We start from the raw sequence: 20,828 nt of genomic DNA, 5'->3' as shown, positions 1-20,828 counted from the left end.
TTTAACCGTTTCGAGGTGTTGGGGTTCTTATGCTTTTAATTGAAGCCTCCCCACCCCCGCCGGAGCGGACAAATTTCAGATGTCTTCTCTGTGAGAGCTCCTGGTGGTGGTGCCTGGGCCTTCTCAGACACCCGCCCTGGGGCTGCAGCCGGGCCACCTCCGAGCGTCAAAGTTTGGGGTGTGTGGCTTGTGAGGAGCAAGCGCCTGGAGTTGTCGCTAAATCACTTGTTGTGATGCCACTGATACTATATGTGCCTGTCCCTGGGTACAGAGAGTAATGAGGAGAGGAGGGGGTGTAGTGTATGCTGAGCTGTGAAGGGAGAGTCCTTTTCAACCCTCCCGTGTGGTTTTTTTTGGAAGTACTTTCTTCTTTCTCACAGGTGTCTCTGATTTATTCAGGAGTGGCTATGAGTCTGCTTCCAAGCACTTCAATCCAGCTGATGTGGAGGTGAACGTGGCTGGAAGATGCTTTCTGGTCACCGGCGCAAACAGTGGCATCGGCAAGGCCACCGCCAAAGAGATAGCGAGGAGAGGTGAGCTGGGCTGTAAGGAGCTCTGAGGGGTTGTCACAGAGAAGATGGAAGAAAGCAGGTTTGGCCTTCCATTGTAAACACAGCTCCCTGGGGTGAAGGGTCTGGTGTGTTATTTTACAAGGCTGTTACTGTAGGTTAGAGAGGTTTAAGTACGATGAGTACTGTGAAAACTGGAATAATGAAACAAAACTAGTGGAGAGGATCTGCAAGGTGTTTCTTAAGTATATGTTTATAAAAACTATTTGTGTTACAGTGGCATCTAAGGCTGTTAGTGACAGATCAAGGTCTGTGTAAGGCTGATTTGGTACAAGTAACAGCCTGGCTGAATTTGAACTGTTTTGCAGAACTTGCAAAAGTATCACGTGATGAAAGAAAACAATTGGCTTTTCTAAGCTGAGATGGGAGAGTATGAAAATAGCAATGTAGTTGTGCTTGATCTTGGCAATAACCTCGAGTTTGTGTCCTTTAACTGATTACATGCAACCATTTTTTCTGTTGCTCTCTGTAAGCAAGGAGATGGTATGAACTGGAGCTAGCTGTTGAAGGATAAACCTAATCCCTTTCAGACTTGACAAAATAATTCCTGTTGTGCAAGAGTGATAGGAGTTTTGGCATGTAGAATAAAAGGGAGGAGCTTGCGGCTCTGCTCGCTCTTTGCCTGCTTAGGTTTCATAACTATCTTACAAAGGAAAGTGGCGACTCAGTTAAACTAATTCAAAATTATTAGCATCAAAGAGCCTTTGGGTTAAAGATCGCCATCACTGCCAGTATGGGATTGATTTCAGGTTCCCACTACTGCCATTATGCATAATAGCCTTATGTAAGTATTGCCTTGTCTGGTGACTGTTTTGCTCACAAATGGATATGCCTGCCAGCTTTTGCAAGCTGTCAAGCTGACTGGACCTGCACAGGATCTGGTCACCATGTCTTGTATTTGGAGCCCAAAGAGCAAATTTGGGCTCAGACTGCTTGTCTGATACCTTGCGTGGGCGCATATGAAGTTAAAATGACTTACGTGTCTTCCTGATCCTGTCCTCGTGTGTGTTGCTCTGAAACTCAATGTCAGCTGTTGGGGCTCTGGCTTCTAGTTGAATCTTTTCAAGTACACCATGACAAGAAAATAAGGAATTCAGACTCAGCAAAAGAATAACCAAACTACATTGGCTTTACCTTCAAGTACTTCAGATCTTTGTAAATAATGATGGTCTTGAGGAGAATCTCTGTAGCCTGAGTGCAGTTTTTCACTGAATTGGTATCTTATGGGTATTGCAGATTTGGGTTTTCCTGTATGTGTTGTGAACTGCACTTCCAGTTTGATGCAGAGTCTCCCAACCACTCTGACAATTTCCATGTGGTGTTCAAGTTCAAATAGTTTCAATCTTTACCATGAAAACTATATTTAAATCCCTTTCCTAGCCCGTAGGTCACACCAAAACTTTCTTCTCTCCTTAACAGCAAGAAAAAAGTTCATATTCAAAGTCCTTAAAACCCCTGTTTCCAATGAATGTTTTCCGCTGTAGACTATGGGAATATTCCTCATGAGCTTGAAGGCCAGCTACGTCTTCCATGTGTTTAGTTTGTACCTATACACATTACTTCTGCTGTCCCCTGTGTTTTGGGAAGAGTTCCTTAAATATCTGTGAGTGTGCATCCTTAACTGCCTTAAGATCTGTAAGTAAAGCTCTCCTTTGCAGTGAAGCCTGCAGTCACTGTGAGAATGGCCAGAGAGGTGAGCATGGGACACTGCCCCTTCTGATTGCATTTTCTTGCACTCATGAAATCTGCTGTCCCTGGGGCAAAGACTGTCTTGCATTCTGATCTGTATATATTCAGTGCCTGTCTGTGCACGGTCCCTTCCATGCATGGTACATGTGTAACACAGACTGAAGGTGATACTGTATTAAACAACAGTTAGTGTCATTTGTATGATCATCCCAGATTCAGGAGTTTCCCACTGCTGCCTGCAATTGTGCACTTGGTAAAGGTAACCCAGCCAACTCTGGGGGAATCAGACCGTGTTAGAAAATTACAGAAGTAAAGTATACTTGCTGTAGTGGTACTCAGTGGAAAAAGCTCTCTCACAAACAGAAAATGTCATGATCAGACCCCACACTGGGCTGTGCAGTGTGTGACTGCTCTATCCCTAGGGTCGAGTTGGTGCCTTGCATTTGGGTTCTGGGCACTAGAAGAGCGAGCCAGCACCCTTTGTTTCTATTACCGCTCGTTTGGGATTACATTGCTTGATCCTTCTAGTAGCGGGCTGCTAGCAACCCCTAAAACACCTTTAGCAATAGGTAAAAGTAAAGAGTGCAGGTACTCCTGTGATTAACACATTACTTGTAATGATCAGAGAATACAAATCATAAAACTAAAGAAGAATTATGCCTACCTGTACTTTAGTCCTCTTTTTGAAGGCTCTCTTTAATGTGGCCTTTGAGAGGAGCCTTGCCCTGCGTACTCCTTTCATAGAAAAGTTGGTTGGAAGGGACCTCTACAGGTCATCTTGTCCAGCATCCCACTTGAAGCAAGACTGGTGCCAACACTAGATCAAACCAGCCATTGCTTTGTCTTGTTGGAACTTGAAACCTGCAAGGATGGAAATTATGCATGCTCAGGGACAGCTAGATTTATTTATAAGAAAACTAGTGAAAACTCTTTTTCTTAATGCCTGACCTGAGCCTCCTAAGCTGCAATTTGTGACCATGGTCCTTGTATCTGCCACTGCTGAGAAGAATTCTGATATCAGGTATTTTTATTTCCTTTTCGCAGAGCAATTCCAGTCACTTGTGTTGTTCAAGCCCTTTACTGAACTTTGTAAGGCATGTGCCAAAAGAGGCGTTTGCAATACAGATACCTTAGCTTCAATTTCCAGTGTAGCTCTGGTATTTTATCAACACTAAACATGATGTGCAGACTTGACAGAAAATGGTTTGAGCAGACAGTACCTGGAGCACAGTGACCTTTTTGCATACCTGCAGCCTTGTGTGAGGACCATGTTACAGCATGATGCTTTTTCCTTCCTGTTTTCATTGAGACCAGAGCCAAGCACAAGTCCTCCAGCTTTCTTGCAATATCCACTCTTTGTGTCCTAAACCTTTTGTTTGAAGGACCTCTAACTCAGTCTTTTGACAGACTCTTGGGATTCTTGCTGTGTCTGGTCTGCCTGATGGTACAGTGCCTTTTGGGGGAATTTGTCCCTGAGAATGGCCCAAGGCCAGTGGACCCGGGACTGCTGTGGAGTGCTATGGCCCTAACCAGCTCCCAGCTCATCAGCAAGTGTGACAGGAGCCCTGAGAGCCCCACAGACCTGAGCTTCAGCAGCATTGATGAAAAGCCACTGCTCAGCTCTTGGCAGCAGAGAAGTGGGACTGTTGGCTGTGCAGAGCTCAGGAACATTCTGCCTGCTGGGAAGCCCCTGTGATATTTTGGTGACCATTTGACCAGTATTACTACTGCTACTAGCAAGCTATAGATTTCCCACAAACTGGACTGCAATCACAAAAGGATTTTTGTTTCATTTGGATTGTGTCAAAAACTAACACCAAACAAGAACTGCAAATTGCATATCACTTCCTGGCCCTTCCTCTTTGCTGATGCCTTCCCCAAAAACGGTTAGTAATTAATAGTTAAATGTGTTTCTTGTCACAATCCACCAGGTGGCACGGTTCATCTGGTTTGCCGAAGTAAGGAACGGGCTGAGGTTGCCAAAGGAGAAATAGTGACAGAAACGGGCAATCCGGTGAGTTGTTTTTCAGTCTTTTGTTTACTCTTAGAAAGATAGTTAATATTAAAGACCTCAGAGGCCTTGAGACATTCAGTTTCATCATTTTGGTGTTGTTTTTTAATAGTATTTTCATATAGACATGGAAACATCTAGTAGTTTAATATGGTTTGAAGTGATTTAATTGCATGACGTTTGAAGTGATTTAATTGATGACATTTTCTGTGATTAATAACATCACCAGCAGCATGCCGTTTTATTTAATGTTTGTTGTCGATATGTTTTGTGATATCCTACTTACTATTCCTGACTATCTGGCTGAGGCTCTTAAAAGTTAATGCATTGCAACACTCTTGCAACAACATTTATGAGTTTACAGCATTGGAGTTGAAGGTTTTATGTGTCTGAAGAACATGCTTCTGATTTGCTAAGGTTGACTGCTCTGTGAAGTCCTATATGTGGTCCTAGTTCCATGCTCTACAGACTTTTCCATCTCCTTTTCTTATAATATCTCTTCCTTACCTCCTCCCTTTTTGCTCCTGCATATATCACTCTATAGTATACCCCTGTAGCTGTCACTGTTGCTTTTGCTAATTATTCAGCAGGGTGTGCTAATGGAGAAGTACAGTCACTGTCTTGCTGTCTTAGTGTACTGGTTTTGGCTGGGATAGAGTTAATTTTCTTCATAGCATCTCTTGTGGTGCTATGTTTTGGATTTGTGACCAAAACAGTGTTGACACCCCATGTTTTAGTTATTGCTGAGCAGTGCTTGCACAGCATCAAGGCCTTTTCTACTTCTTACCCCACCAGTGAGTAGGCTGGGGGTGCACGAGGAGTTGGGAGGGGACAGACTGGGACAGCTGACCCCAGCTGACCAAAGGGTTATCCCATACCATGTGATGACATGCTCAGCAACAAAAGCTGGGGGAAGAAGAAGGAAGGGGAGACAGTCACAGTTAGGGTGTTTGGCTTTCCAAATCACTGTTGCATGTGATAAAGCCCTGCTTTCCTGGGGATTGCTAAATGCCTGCCTGACACTGGGAAGTAGTGAATAAATTCCTTATTTTGCTTTGTTTGCACACACGGCTCTGCTTCACTTATTAAATTGTCTTTATGTCAACCCTCAAGTTTTGTCTGTTTTACCCTTCTAAATCTCTCCCCCATCCCACTGGGAGGGGAGTGAGTGAATGGTTGTGTGGGGCTTAACTGCCTACCAGGGTTAACCCACAACAGCTATCTTCATTTTAAATAGTGACTTGGCTCTTGAACACAGTATTTTGATTCCAGTAACAGTTTTTAATGTGGATCAAAAATTCTGAAGACTTTTTATGGTTAGAGATACCGTATTGACTAAATTTCTGCTCTTTGGTTTCAGCTCCCTAGTGTGACACAACCAGCATTACACTTCAGTTCTTTAATGGGGGTGAATTAGATCAGTCCTTATGTAGGAATAAATATTTTCCAGCTGCCTGTAACTGTGTAATCCCATGGCTATAGTGAGACTGGTGATTATCTGTGTTACCTCCTTTTCTAACTGCAGTCAGACAGCCTGGGAAGAGAGGTGGATTCGATGACCTCTGAAATTTCCTTCATGTTCTGTTTTCTGTCATTTGGTGAAGCAAGACTTGAGGCAAATAATGTTCTTCCTCTAAAACCAGCGCAATTACTGCATTCCCACTTTCTAGTCGGCTGCAAACCTGTCGCTTCTCTAGTCATGAAAGAGTATGAGGGCACTGCAGAACTTGTTCATGATCCTGGGGACAGGGTGCTTGTATAGAAAGCAGCGTTCAGTGAAGTGTTAGACGAGCTGTACAAGAGGCCCTGTGTGACATGTGACTGCACTGGGAAGAGTCATTTTAATAAGGAGTCCACAAGAACATCCTTCTTTGTAAGTACTCATTCAGAAGCAATCCAGGGAGATAATAAAATGCTTTATCTGCAACTTGACAAGCTGTATCCAGCCTTAACTTGCTCTTCCTGATCATCTGGATGGAGTTCCTGTTGTGGTATATGCCAAAGATTTTTTCCATCTTCCACAGCAACACATGCTGAAGTTCAGTGCTGAAATGGAGTTATTTGACAGGCACATGCACCTAGACCTGGGAAGTTCTAATGTGTTAAAGTAGATCTAGTCACGGAGATTAGGTCTCACTTTGAAAATGACTTTGCTATCATCAAGGACTTTTATAGGGAACAGGCCTATGGGTCACTTTTCTGAGCCCCATAAGTGTTGATTTAGATCTTTTTTCAGTGTCCAAAATAATTTGTAATATTGAACATCTGGCCAACAAACTTCAGCTCTTCTGGTAGATAATGGTAGTAGCTTTAAAAGTAGAAAGCTTTTAGAGAGGTATGCAGATAGAAACAGTAAAGTGGTGTCAAATTTTTGGTCAGAAATGAACATTACAATGAGAAAATTCTGACCTAACTCAACTAAGGAGCTGAAATCCAATGGCGAGAGAGAAAAAGTCATGTGTTTTTTATCTGCAGGGAAGCAGAATTATAGGTAGGGAATAATGCCTTATAATTTTCTCAGCTTCTTCACTTATCTCATTTGCTTGTATAATGAGTATTTAAAGAAGCAACTTGGAAAGAGAGGAGGTCCTGTAATGATTATTTGTTGTTTTGCATGAGAACACATCCTCTGCATAATTATTTTAGAACTGCCTTTTCCTGGGATATGTCATAAGACTATCTGTGGTATGTCTTCGAGACTAAGTGCTATCTAGGAGAAGAGTAGGAGTTGACATGCCTTTTGTATGCTGATAAATGCCACTGTGCTTGTACTAGGTAGAACACAAATTTGCAAAAAGCAAGAGAACAGGAACAAACAGTAAAAGGTTTTTGATGTTTTGGAGAGAGGAGATATTTCTAGCATTAGTGGTTTAGAAAATTATAACTTTGCTCTCATGTTAAGCTTTTCCTTTTTTTTTTTTTTTTATTCTATTGTACCCACATCCCTGGCCATAGTATTTCAAAATGTTGCAAGACTATTGTGACATGGAGTGGCTAACCGGGACTGAGCTGTTCATGTAGCAGTTAGCATGGAAGAGGGTGCAGAAGGCACCTGACACTCTGAGACAGCTAGAGTGGCTGCAGTGATGCACCTGAAAGCATGCTTTCCTGCCCTGGTCGGAGCAACTGTGCCTAGCTGTGGGAGGCTTGCCCAGACAGAGCTCCAGAGGAATGATGTGGCAGGTGTTGAGCTGTGAGGAGTGACTGGTACTTTTCCCTGAGCCTGGGGCAGAGGGTGATGGTGGCCTCACCTGTTGGGTTCTGCTCTGGTCAAGGTGCTGGGCTGCCAGGTGAAGCGACTGTAGGAGATGAGCAGGCTGCATAACTGTAGGGAACAGAAACAGGAGATTGACAGAGTCTTTGCAGAGAGTAGAAGAGCACAACCCCCACATGACATGGAAGGAGGAACAGCTAGAAGCTAAGCTCAAACAAGTGGTGGATAGAGACTTAAGATGGGGAAGATTGGAAGCTTGTCACTGCTGGCAACAGAAGGCAGGCTTGCTCTCTGCCTGCAGATGTGTGTTTATAGGATAGGTATAGTGCCATGGTAACAGATGAGAAAGAACAAGCTTTGTCAGGGGAGGTGTTGGAGCCAGATGATCCTGAACTGTTGTCAGCACTGGGAGGTAGTGGGGGGTGATAATAGCTGGAGGCTTCCTCCTGTGTGGGGATGGAGGCACCCATCTGCAGTCTTGGCTTGATATCTTGAGATGTTTGTCACTTGCTGGGGACTCAGATCTAGGGTACTGCTGGGGCTCAGCTGGACCTTGGACTAGTGCCTCTTGTTGCCCAACCACATGGACCCTCATGACATTGTGAGGGATGACCTTGATCTCATCAAGAGTGCTTACAGAGGGTGAAGGGCATGGAGGCCCAAATGTGCTTTCCTAAATCCTTCCAGGGAAAGGGAAGGGCTTGGGTAGGAACATATGCACCCTGCAGGCTAACCCCTGAATGTGCAGCTGGTGTCACTTTGGTCTTGGTCACTTTGTCTTTGGTCTTTATGACTTCTTTGACCTTCTCTGAGGATTGAGCATTGCTGAGCAGGAATGACAAAGTGGATGAAGAGTGTCTTTGCCAAAAGGTTTGCTAAGCTAGTAACAAGGGCTTTAAACTGCTTTAATTGGGGAAAAGTGACTAAAGCCAGAAGAGTGGTGGGGTCATGGGGACAGCAAGTACGTGTCTAGGGGACAGCAAAATGGAGGAGGCTCGCTCAGCTTTCATGCGAAAGCAACGTGACTGGGACCCCATCTCAGATGGTTGTTAATGAATACACGTAGCATAGGAAGCACAGGAATCCATGCATGGTTGCAGAGCTGTAATCTCATTGGGATTAGAGACATGGTTGGCATGACTAGAGTGCTGGAATGAATGTATACAGGCCCTTCTAGAAAGGCAAGCTGGGAAGACAAGGAGGAGGAATTGTGCTCTATGCATTGGAGTGGCTTGAATGCATGGAGCTTTGCTCTGAAATAAGCCAGTTGAGAGTTTGTGGGTGAGACAGAGGTGAGATCAATGTGGATGATGTCATGATGAATGTCTGCTACAAACTGCCTGGTGAAGCAGAGGAAGTAGATGAAGCCTTTTCTAGAGGGCTAGGGAAGCCCCATGATCACAGTTCCTGGTACTCATGGAGCGCTTGAACCACCCGGATACCTGCTGGCAACACGGCAAGGCATAAACAATCCAGGAGATTTCTGGAGATCATTGAGGACAATTTTTTTCGATACGAGTATTGGACAAGCCAGCTAGGGGTGATCTCTGCTGGATCTGCTATAAATAGCAGTCTTGACTAGCTGCCTTGGTAGAAGTGGCATGAAATTGTGGAATACAAGATTGAGACAGGTGAGAAGGATGAGTAGTACAACTACAGTCTTTGGTTTTAGGGAAGCAGATTTTGTCTTTTTTTATGGACCCGGTTGGCAGGACCCCATGAAACACAGCCATGGAGAGAAAAAGGCCTTGGGAAAGCTGGTTGATCTTCAAGGGAAACCTCCTCAAAGCAGAAGGTTCTTCCTGTTAACTGCAAAAAGGCAAACTGCTCATCTTTGAAAAAGGCAAGCAGGATTTGAGGAACTACAGGGCGGTCAGCCTCACCTTACTCCCCAGGAAAACTATGGAGCAAATCCTCATGAAGCCATGAAAGATAGGAAGGTGATTTGAGGAAAAAACAGTCCGGATTTATCTGGAGCAAACCTGACCTGACCATCCTGGTTGCTGCCTTTGGTGAGACGATTCTGTGTATGGAAAAGTGGAGAGTTGTGCTTGCCGCTTTCGTTAACTTTGCCAAAGTTTTTTACATGGTCTTCCATAGTATCCATGTAGCCAGTTTGGAGAGATGTGGCTTGAACTGGTGGATGACAAGCCGGGTGGAAAACTGTCTGGAACATTTGCCTCAAGGTAGCAATCAACAGTACAAAGCTGATCTGTTAAGAGTTCTTTAGTGGCATCCCTTCATGAGTCAATACAGGGGCAAAAATGGTTTAATGTCTCTTTTAACAACTTGGATGATGGAGTGAATTGCAATCTTTGTCAGGTTGCAAATGATCTCAAATGAGGGGTAGGGAGCTGGAGAGCAGGGCTGCTATTCAGTGGGATTTGACAGGTGAGGAAGTGGGCTGACATGAAGTTCATGGAGAGCAGGTGCACAATCCTGCCCTCAAATGGAGTAACCCCATGGAGTAGTACAGGCTGTTGGACTAACTGGCTGGGAAGGAGCTTTGCAGAAAAGGACCTGTGGGTGACAAGTTGTCCCTGAGTGAGCAGTGTGCTCTGGAGCAAGGAAGGCCAACCATACCCCAGGCTGTATGAACACAAGTGTAGCCAGCTGGCTGAGGGAAGTGCACCTTCCTCTCAAGCCTTTGTGAGACCACCGCAGGAGTCCTGTGCTAGTTTTGGGCTCCCTAGGATGAGGAAGTCATTGATGTTGGGGCCAGATTCTTCTCTGTGGTGCCCAGTGACAGGATAAGGGGCAACGGGCACAAATGGGAACACAGGAAGTTCCATCTGAACATGAGGAAAAACTTCTTCGCTTTGAGGGTGACAGAGCACTGGACCAGGCTGCCCAGAGAGGTTGTGGAGTCTCCTTCTCTGGAGATATTCAAAACCCACCTGGATGCCATCCTGTGCAACCTGCTCTAAGTGATCCTGCTCTAGTGTGTGTGGGGGGGGGGGGTTGGACTTAGATGATCTCTAGAGGTCCTTTCCAACCTCTACCAATCTGTGAATCTGTGATGTCCTAGAGCAAGTCCAATGGAGGGCTGCCAAAGTGACTAGGGAAGTGGGACACGTGATGTGCAAGGAGAGGCTGACAGGGCTGGTTTTGCTCAGTGTTAAAAAAAGAAGGCTGAGATAGGTCTTACTGTAGTCTACAGCCACATGATAGACAGGTGTAGGGAAGGTAGTGCCATGCTTCTGTTGGAGGTCTGCAGGGAAAGGACAAGAGTCAGCAGACACAGATTGTAACAGGGGAAAATTTTGGCTAGTTAGTAGGAAAGCTTTTTTTTCCACCATGAGGGTGGTCAAACACCAGACCAGGATGCTCAGAGTGGCTGGTGAATCTACATCTTTGGAAATAAAACTTCCCTGGACAACCTGATCTCAGTTACTTGCCTTGAGATGGCAGTTGGACCAAGTGGTGTCCAAAGATCCCATCCAACCTAAATTATTCTCTAATGCTGTGACCTTGAGTGTTGCTTTCAGCTAAAGAGGAAGCTGCTGTATGAATTGTTTAAACAGAAGTTTTGCAAGCTTTGCAATATTTTTCTAGCTCTCTGCTATGCCTGACTGTCTGTTATGTATATTTTTCTAAGTAGGGCTCTCTTTTAATAAATTCAGCATTAAAAAGCTATGGTTAAGAAGCAACTGAATCAAGTGATGTAACATGTTTTAATGACTAGAATTATATTTCCCAGTTGTGCATATTAAACATAAATGGTTTAGTTGTGTTCTGGAGATAATATTTTTTCATACTGCCTAAATACCTTTTCACCTAGACAGGCCTTAGCAGTGAACAGGGTCTCTTCACTCTCCATGTTGATTGTAACTTACTTTTTTTTTTGTTTGTTTGTTTAGAATATCTTCTTGCATATTGTGGATATATCTAATCCCAAGGAAATCTGGAAATTTGCTGAAAAATTCAAAAATGAACATAAATTAAATGTGTTGGTAAGTTTGCATACTTAAATCATAGAATTGTTTAGGTTGGAAAAAATCTTTAAGATCATCAAATCCAACCATTAACTTAACACTGCCAAGTCCACCAATCATGTCTGTCTTTGGAGTGTGGAGCCTCTGAACTTGTCCAAAGGGTAGTCTAAGATTTTACAATTTGACCCATGGTTCTCTGCTTAATTTTCTCTAGATGTTGCTGCAGTAGTCTCCAAGGTCTGTTTGCCCTTGTCTATTATCAGTTCACGTACACAGATATGACATTAAAAAAAAGAGAGAAATGCAATAATTTTTTTAGCTGCATCTTTTGAGGTTCTTACCATGGAAACATTGTGGCCTTTAGGTTGCATATCAGGCTATGCATATTCTGCTAAATGGAATATGTCAGGGACTGATGCCTCCTCTCAAGGGCAGATTACGCTTGCTTCCAGCTAGTGCCTCTTAAAGATTAAACTTTTATAGAAAGTCTAGTTTGAGCAGTCTGAAACTGAGCCAGGGAGGGAGCTAACAGTTAAGCAGTATGGATGGTAAAGGGCTCAGTACTCTTCCCGCTTTATTTAGCAGTGCAAATTTGCTCTGGGGGCCGAACTAAAACGGAGGCACCCGGAGCAGATGTTTTGGTGCTTACTAGATAAGGAAATTCTGATAGAAATGGGAAGATAGCTTGTGAGGAGTGGCAGTGAAGGAGTAGGGAGGTGTGTAGGGGTAGATCCCTTTTCGACGTGGGAAAGAAAAGCTTCAGCTTTCTCTGAAAGGTAAGGCAGAGAAAGAAGTGTCACTGAAAATATGCTGGCTACACAGAGCAAGCTTCTTAATATTCACAAGGTTTTACCTTACAGTGCATCCATGCTGTGTGGCGTGGTGCTGTTTTAGCAATGCGTGAGTCGGGTGAGATCTCTGTGCAGGTTTGCCAGGCACAGAAATGCTGGGGTGCCTACAACCAGGGCACAGAGTCATTATGGTGCACCTCTGCTGCTTAGCTCCGCTCTTTGCAGGGTTAACCTGCTGACCTGGCTAAACTGCTGCTAAATTTGGGGCTGTTTTCATTTAATTTGCTGAAGGTTGGGGTGCCTGCAGACTGTTCTACTGTGTGTCATACAGCTTCCCTTAGCAAATTTTCCCCAAGACAGAGATCTCTAACAGAGAATACATCACGATGTAGCACAGATCATGTGGGATCAGTGTGATCTCTCAGATGAAACTAACAAACTACGCTGCATATATATTCTAATATCTGCTCTACAACTTGCACATTGCTTTCTGTGAGAAAAGTTTAAAAACATGGAGTAAGGCACTAAGAGGACTGTTGGTGATCCATTTCTTTGAAGATCCGTTCTTTTGTGAAAAGCCTTTATGGTCAGTGACAGAGTAGTGTGACTTTGATTAGCATGGTGTTGAAACAGTTTGTAGATTTGTGTTGCAGTGTTAGAAAACAGCAAACTAACATGGGCTGGTTTATGTATGGTTTTGATTGTAGGTATTTGTAGGTTATTTTTGTTTACAGGAGTTGTCTTACAGATCAACAATGCAGGATGTATGGTGAATAACAGAGAATTAACTGAAGATGGACTTGAAAAAAACTTTGCAACAAACACTTTGGGTGAGTATTAAAGGCTTAGTTCTGCACTCTGGTACGTATGTGTATCGGAGAGTGTGTTTACAGCTGGGTTTGTGAGATGTGTATTCCTGCTCAAAGAGTGATTGTACCATTGCTGTGCCAGAGAAAGAGCGGGAAAGGAAAAGAAGCAATATTACAGCTTGTTTGGAGTATGGGTTGTTTTTTTTTTTAATTTGTCCATTTTTCACTTGTTCTCATATCAGTGCCTTTTATTTATCATAGCAGCAGTGGACAAATGCAGATGAGATTTAATTAAATTGATTCTGAAACTTGCTAGGAAACTTTATTCCAAGCAGTGCTGTTAATAATACTCTCTTTGTATTAAGTGTGCTCCTGTGGCTTGGCTAGAGCTTGGAGCACTTCAGGTATTGAAAAAGACATTCAAATGTTTCAATAGGCCTGGAAAACCCCATTTGATGTGACAGAGGCACTGTGTAGGAAGGCTATGCCTTACATAGTGCTCTGGACACTTGAACAGATGTGACATCTAGTCAAGTGATTGGGCAGTACTGGGTAAGTCTTAAGCACCCCACGTATAAGGGGCGTATCCCATGAACTGCGTGGTGGAGGTATAGGAGGGACAAATTAAAGGAAGCAAATAAAGGGGGAAAGGGGAGATGTGAATGAGCTAGGAAGATGGCAAGCAAAGTGGAAGGCTCCCCCATAAAAGCCGTGGAAAAGATGTCAGTAAACAGCCAGCCAGCAGAGAAGAACTGTCTGTTGCCCCTGGTATCTGTAGGGCTGAAAGCTGCACCTCTTGCAAAGAGAGGTGTGGTGCTTGCATCAGCCAACAGTCCCGACACTCTCTTTTCTCTCTGCCTCCATGCAGGGTAGGTGGCTTTCTCAAGAAATTGTGTATTGAATGTATTTAATATATTCAGAAGTAGTATGTTAAGGAGGAGCTGTGGTGCTTTGTTTCTGTGTTTTCCTCCTGTTCATCAATATCTGGGACAAGGAAGGGGGAAGCTTAGACTATAAAGACTGGGCATATATAGAACTAATACAGCCTGGAAACCATTGTTGGGTTTTATTCTTAGCCTTTCTCCTGTGTTGCTTCCTTAGTTCCTATTTACTTTTGAAAACTAACATTTTAGATCTGTCTTGTGCGTATCTAGCTTGTTTTTTCAGCAAATCTGACTACATTAAACTGACAATTAATTCAAGTGTAAAGGCACAGATTCATTTTCTTCACATTAATCTTCTGCTAACATTCTTCTGTTTCTTGTGGTCAAAATTCAAAATGAATTTTATTTTGCCATCAAATTTCCCCTGGCTGCAGAAGTACAAGAACTTCTACTTTGAGAAATTTATTCACCTTAAATTAGTTTAACCCTCTTGAGGTCTTTCAGACAAAAATCCAGCAACATGCAAACATGTAGTTCCTCCAGAAAGAAGCAGAGTGAAACAAATACAACAGTCTGAACATGAAAACATGTTTTGGTTTAGTTTTAAACATTGAGAAAATTAATTGCTGAGGAACTGTACTAGTGCATCGCTTGAATTAAATTTTATCACACAAGTAGAAGCAGCAAATTCTGCTTTCCCAGCTGTAAATCAGCCTCACTAGAGATATACAGCTGCACAGAGGAAGCTGAATTACAATGGTAGCGATCTAGGAAAATGCCTGTATTATCTTTTGTGAATGTTATGAATAGATCTCCTTTATTCATTTGTGTATCACTTGCTGCATGACTGTATAAGAAGGTCAAGGAGGTCATTGCACATTTGAGTAGATAAGGTAAAACAGGTAAGTTCATCCTCTGTTGTCCAACTTCTGCAGGGTTCAGACAAGGACTGGCTTGTTTGCTTGGACTAGTTCTCTCTAGGCAACAGTAAGGATTAAATTTTGAAGCTTTAGAACAGAGTGGGACTTGGTTGAGCTGGAAGAGGCTGGCTGTGCAAGACAAAGGTTCTGTGCTTGCAGGTCAGACACACATGAAGGACCAATGCTATCAACAATGCAGGCTTTTCTTCTTCAGAGATGAGGTAAAAATCATATCTGCTGGAATCATAGTAGGAGAAAGTCATATGGAGAAATGTATGTCAGAATAGATGCTGTGTTAAGTCATTTCCCTAAGCGCTAGGTACCTTTGAGTGTGCTTGACTTTGGAGAAGTTATTTCTATATCAGTAACTATCTGTGATTATAAGTTCCCAGAGGAAAAACTTGGGTAAATTCGATATGGCTGATATATAGGTTGGCTGTAACCTAGAATGTGGCTTGAGAGGACAAACTAAATTCCCCTCTGTCTCTTTCCCCAGAAAAGCTAAAGCCTGAAGGGTGACATGGGTGGGCTCAGGGCCCCTGTTTTGAAAACCTGCAGTTGTCCCCCTCATGAGCAGCATGGAAACAATAACTCATGACTGCTTAACTTCTGCAGAAATAAGATGGAATGTATTTATTTATTTATTTTCAGATCTTCACATGCAGAGTGTTCCTTCCATCTTTCTGTCACTATTTGTTTCTACCCTGGATCTTAGCTATGGTCTAGTAAAGGAACGTGTAGGCTGTAACTATCTAAGAATGCAAGACTCTGAACTGTAATGTGCTTTAAATGCAGGGCAGAGAATTCTGTATCTGATATCTGTTTAATATTTATATAAGCTTGTAGAATTGCTTATTTAGGTGTCTAAAATGCTGTGGAGCTTTTAAATCCAGGCTAGGAATATTTTGCTTGACTGACTTGTTAGTCTGTTTTCAAGCATAATGGATGTTAGAGTTCAGTTCTAATTGATCATCTGGCTTGTGAAGCATACCTTATATCCTGATCTTTTCTTGGACATATATGCATATGTCCTCTGGTAGATAAAATGAATATCTACAAAAATAATAGTGGTTAGAATAGAAAGTAAACTTCCTTTAATGTGAAATACCACTGCCTGGCTAATTGAGGGCAGCTCACCGAAATAGAAGGTGCAGAGTCCTCTCTGGTGTTGTCAGAATATGCAGATGGGTGAAGGTCATGAAAATGCAAAATGAAGGTCAATAGTTCAGGCTTTATATGGTTTGTTTAACAGTCAAGTTCAAACTGTAAACTGCTTTGAGCAGGCAGTGGCAGCCGTATCTGTGCTGGTGCCTAGCATCGTTAAAGTGGGACTCAGCACAAATGCCATGGGGCTGCTTGTGGTTCTGTTGTTGAAATATCTTACTTTTTTTCCCTGCTACATCCCCAAGAATTGTTGCTCTGATTGCTGGAGCTCATTGAAGGTGTAGAGAGCAGAACAGCTGTGGACCACTTAGACTGTAATGTGGGAGCACTAGTTAGACAGTCTGAAATGGCACATTGCTGATTGAATCATACCTTCCATATGAAATTGAGCAACTGGCTTGGGGTCATGTGGGCAGATTTCCTGGGGAGCTACTGATCCTGATGGGTAGATTTTATTTGTGTACCCTGTAGTTTGTGTGTTGTTGCTCTTACGTTCCCTCCTGTGGGCTGGCCTTGCACTCAGGGTTGTATCCAGGAGCTGGGTAGCAACAAGCAATCATTTCTTGTGATGTGTCTTGCAGACTTCTGAGTCAACACTATTATTATTTATTTTTTTAAAATTTGATTTCATTTTACTTTTAGTAAAATTCCCAGCAAAGACTATTTAAACCAACAGTATTCAGTCATTTTGGAAAAAAACCTGTCAGCATTGGTAGGCAAGTGGAGGCAACAGAAGTGTGTTCTTATTGAAGCATTACATGTTTAGCTGAAACAATCCTTGTTCCTCTATTTTATAGCCTGCCTCACTTTGCTTTTACTGAACACATCTTCTTGCTTGACATGGGAAAATGGCATATATGTTACATTTTTATTGCTACTTACCAGCCAAGGGGATGCTAAAACACAGTCAGATATAAATAAATGATGCTCCCAATATGCATCTTTTCTTCAGTGTCATGTTTTAATAATATAAGCCATATACATTTACTTTCTGTGCAAGAAGGGGTAGGGCCAGAGGAAATAAGATGCTTTTCTCCCACAGTAGCAGCATGGCCCATCTATGCCAAATTGCCTAACCTGTATGGATATTTGTCAGTCTCTTCCCTATGGATAAACCATGTCTAACTGGTGTTTCGCACAACCAGCGTGGCCTGGTGGACTGTGTTCTCAACTACTTGGAAGTCAGGCAACTTGGATACCAGCTGTCAGTCTGCCATAAGGTCAGTGCCTGATCTTTGGCAAGACAACCTTACCTGTGAAAAGACTATGATACAAATTTTCTTTCTAAAGACCTTTGAGACTTACAGATGAGAGGTGCTATGTGAAAGGATAAGGTTGAATATAGTTGCACATCTACTAGCTATACTGAAGCCTAAGATCCCAGGACACAGAGGTACCCTTATTGAGCTGAGCTTTGTAATTCAAGGGAAATGTAAACCTTTGTTTTGTCTTTCATGTTCATTAGGTCTTCCCATACGCTTTGTTATTGCTTAGTGTGGTAGAATTGGCCCTCAGAGACAGCACACTAAAATCTTCATTTCTGATCTTGTACTCTGGAAACAGACTCAGGGATGTCTCTTAGTTGGAAGTGCAGAAATTGAAGGCTTGAAAAGATAACCAGGTCAAGAAAGAATGTCAGTTTATTCTTGTTTCTCTTTTTTCCCCTCTCTTTTACTAGATTAATGAGTCATTGAAATCTGTACAATAAAAGTGTTTTGGTTTTTTTGTTCCCACTTTTTTCACAGTTGAAATAACACTGTTCCTAATAATACTGCAAAGCTCAGGCAGATGGAAAACTTCACTGAGTGTGGTGCTGGCTGCCTGCCCTTATCTGAATGTTAGCAGATTAAAAACCTCACCAACAATTCACCACTAATTGCCAGATAGAACGTCAAGCAAAAACTATTCTAGAATCCACCAAGACACTTGGGTCTGCAATAATTACATCATCAATTAATTTGGTGTTATAAACAGGTAGTGGCTTTACAATATTACTTCTACTGAAATCATAATTTTCTTTATAAATCAAATTTAAAGTACAGGTTTTGGGGTCACTTTAAATCTGTAAAGCAGGTAGGAGTATGTGTTCATGCATTATTATTATACACGATATCCTGTTGATTTCCAAGTCTGAACTATATGAATCCAAAGGAGTCTTCCAGGTTTTAGCAGGCTAAAGCTGAGTTATACCACCAGCATTTTTGAAATCTGCTTTCACAGTGTTTGCCTATATTTTCTGTTAGGGCTATTCTATGTTTTGCTTAGTTTCATGTTCTAGTACAGAAAGATTTGTAGCCTTCTGTGGGAAAGACCAGTGTCTAATACGCTGTAGGCTTCTGTCCCTTGCACTGGCATAGCTTTCTCTTTGGTTATGCTGTGGTAGAGATGGCGAGATCCACAGTGAACTGTTGCAAGAACATGCAGAGCTACCTTCCTGCAAGACCTAACAATAGTGTTTTCCATAGAGTCCCCTCAGCTTCTACTTGGGTCATGCAAAAGGTAGCATAATTTTATTTAGAAGTTTATGAAGCGGACAGGATGATTTTTGTAGGTGTGTTTTGTTTCGTTGGTTTTGTTCTTTTTTTTTTAAACAACTTAGTGTACAAATTGAATGTTTATCTCCATAACAGCTCATTTGCTACACTTGCATCATTAAAGTTTCCCTCTATGATTGTGAAACCACCGAATTACTGCTCATACAGGTTAACAGAGGGGTTCGGTGTAGGGAGTTAAAAATGGGAGTTGTTAGAGCACAATATCAGATGACTCAACTAAATTGAGAAGATCTCAGAGCAAGTGGAGCAATTACAAAACAGGCCACAAAGGAATGGTGATACATTTTTTGTTGTTATTTTTTAGCAAATAAACATGAAACTTAAACATAAATGTGGTCAGCACTTGGGAGGGAGTGGGTATGAACACAGTGTGTTCTCATTAGGTGCCATGTTTGTTGCTTTTACTGGAATTATCATATTTAATGCACAGACGGACAACACATACTGTCTAATCTACCATATAATAGAGTTGGTTGAATGGTGTGTAATGGTGGAATCCCTGTATCTTCATAGGAGTGGTTTAATTACACTGTATTATACATGATTTCCTATTACGTGAGCTCAGCTTCAAGATATAAAACTTACAGGTATTTTTCCAAAGAAAAGCAAATGTTGACAGGATGTTTATCTTTAAAAGAAATGGTGCATCAATCCCAGGAGCCTCTTTGACTGGAGAAAACATGGCCAGCAAGTACTGTGTCAAACCTCATTACACAGAACAGGGCTGTAGCTTGTCCAGTAGGTTTCTCTAGTCAACTTTTCACTTCAGCAGAGTTCAGCGAGGGCAAGATGAAATCCTGTACGTGGGGGTGATAGACTGGACAGTTACACACCCTCTTCTGCATTACTGCTGCTTCTGAGCAAGCTCCCGAATTCGTCTTGCTGCTTTCCTTTATGGCACAGCAAGTACTCCTTTTCAAAGGAAAGTGGTGTATACCATTTCACTGCAAAATTGTTTTTGTCCCCCTCCCCACCCATTACATCAGTGGGTGTCAGGCTTTCAGGCCATGTAGACAATATACTTTCCAAAGCAAGAAAAGGTGATGTATAAGAGTCTGGCCTCTGTCACACAGTCATAGATGCAGGTTGTACAGCCATATGTCTAGCACTGTCTTGCAGGTGTACTCATAGCTCCCTGCCTGCTGGGTCTGAGGTGTGTGTGAGAGAAAGGCTGCTGCTTGAGTTTCTTCCATGTGAGTAATTCAAAATAGCCAGCTCTTTTCCACAGGCACTTAGACCTGTGCAAGAAATGGGCTGTAGTCCAGGAGAACTAGAAAAGATTGTGTTTCAAGGAAACATACTAGAATGCTAAAGTTTTCATTTTGAAAAGGCATATGTCCAGTACATTGATATTAATAATCAATTATTAGCAAAAGGATAAATAATTTGGATGTTGTCTTGATTTCCTTAAGGGAGGAGAGGGAATGTAGTCTCTTCTATCTGAATCAGTCTTGGCTTTCCTTGCAAATATTTTTTTTTTTTACTAAAGATAAGAAAATTTTCCTTTTTTGTTTTTATACTGTTACTGCAGTTCATGTTTTTATAGGGACTGTGGTAGGCAATGCATTCACTTGCAGCTTTCTCTTTTACTTAGAAATTCATTTCTGCATTGCTGCACACTGCAATACAGCTGTGCTTAGCCAAATGGATGCCATGAGGTACATGGCTGTGCCAGGCCTCGGCACTGGCTGTACTTCACATGCTTCCTATTTGCTTGAACATAACTATCAAACTCTGTGCTGTACCTTATTAATAAGGTATATCTATTCTACTATTATTGTACTAAATTTCTTGTTCAGGCTGTTTGAAGACAGACCAGCCCATGCAAATAAGAACATATAATAGCCAAGTATATTTGTTAAAGTACTAAGGAGTTTGTGCTCAAACACTCAAAAAGGGGACAATAATTGGTGAAATATTTAGTAGTGGTAGAAATGAAACGTGTCAGTCTTAATGCTCGATGCGTCACATCTGTGTGTTTTGAGATACTAGTGCTTACCATAGAAGCTGGGCTCAAAACTGGTCTTTTTGTGCTCTATCTCAAAGCAAATGAGCAAGTGGTTTTGTGGGGCAAAAAGATTGAATGCTCTGGCTCTGTGGGATTTACTGAATTCTTAGTAAACTTGAGGAAGAGAGGAGACGCTGGCTTTGCAGTTAGTTTGTGGTTTTATATAAGCACTTAAACTTCTGACAAGCTGTAGTTGCTGTAAGCAGGATTTTTGGCATTGAACGTTTCTCATCCAGCTGGAAAACAAAACAAACCCCAGTTGTTAATGAGGCAATGTTA

At 42.2% G+C, this 20,828-nt stretch overlaps 1 protein-coding gene across 3 annotated transcripts in view; it reads left to right on the top strand.

Annotated features, from left to right (window-relative positions):
• DHRS12 (dehydrogenase/reductase 12) overlaps window positions 1-20,828 on the top strand; it is a 31,512-nt gene that overhangs the window by 363 nt on the left and 10,321 nt on the right. For 2 of the 3 annotated variants that reach the window (XM_075741896.1, XM_075741897.1), the window contains exons 2-5: window positions 400-533; window positions 4,190-4,272; window positions 11,344-11,436; window positions 12,958-13,039. In XM_075741896.1, coding sequence (XP_075598011.1) covers window positions 400-533; window positions 4,190-4,272; window positions 11,344-11,436; window positions 12,958-13,039 — 392 coding nt within the window. The remainder of the gene's footprint in view (window positions 1-399; window positions 534-4,189; window positions 4,273-11,343; window positions 11,437-12,957; window positions 13,040-20,828) is intronic. The other variant, XM_075741898.1, reaches the window with a different exon arrangement.

Source organism: Balearica regulorum, chromosome 1 (genome assembly GCF_011004875.1).
Source record: "Balearica regulorum gibbericeps isolate bBalReg1 chromosome 1, bBalReg1.pri, whole genome shotgun sequence".
Taxonomy (NCBI): domain Eukaryota; kingdom Metazoa; phylum Chordata; class Aves; order Gruiformes; family Gruidae; genus Balearica; species Balearica regulorum.
The sequence above is the reverse complement of the archived record's forward strand: the minus strand, read 5'-3'. Positions and strand labels throughout refer to the sequence as shown.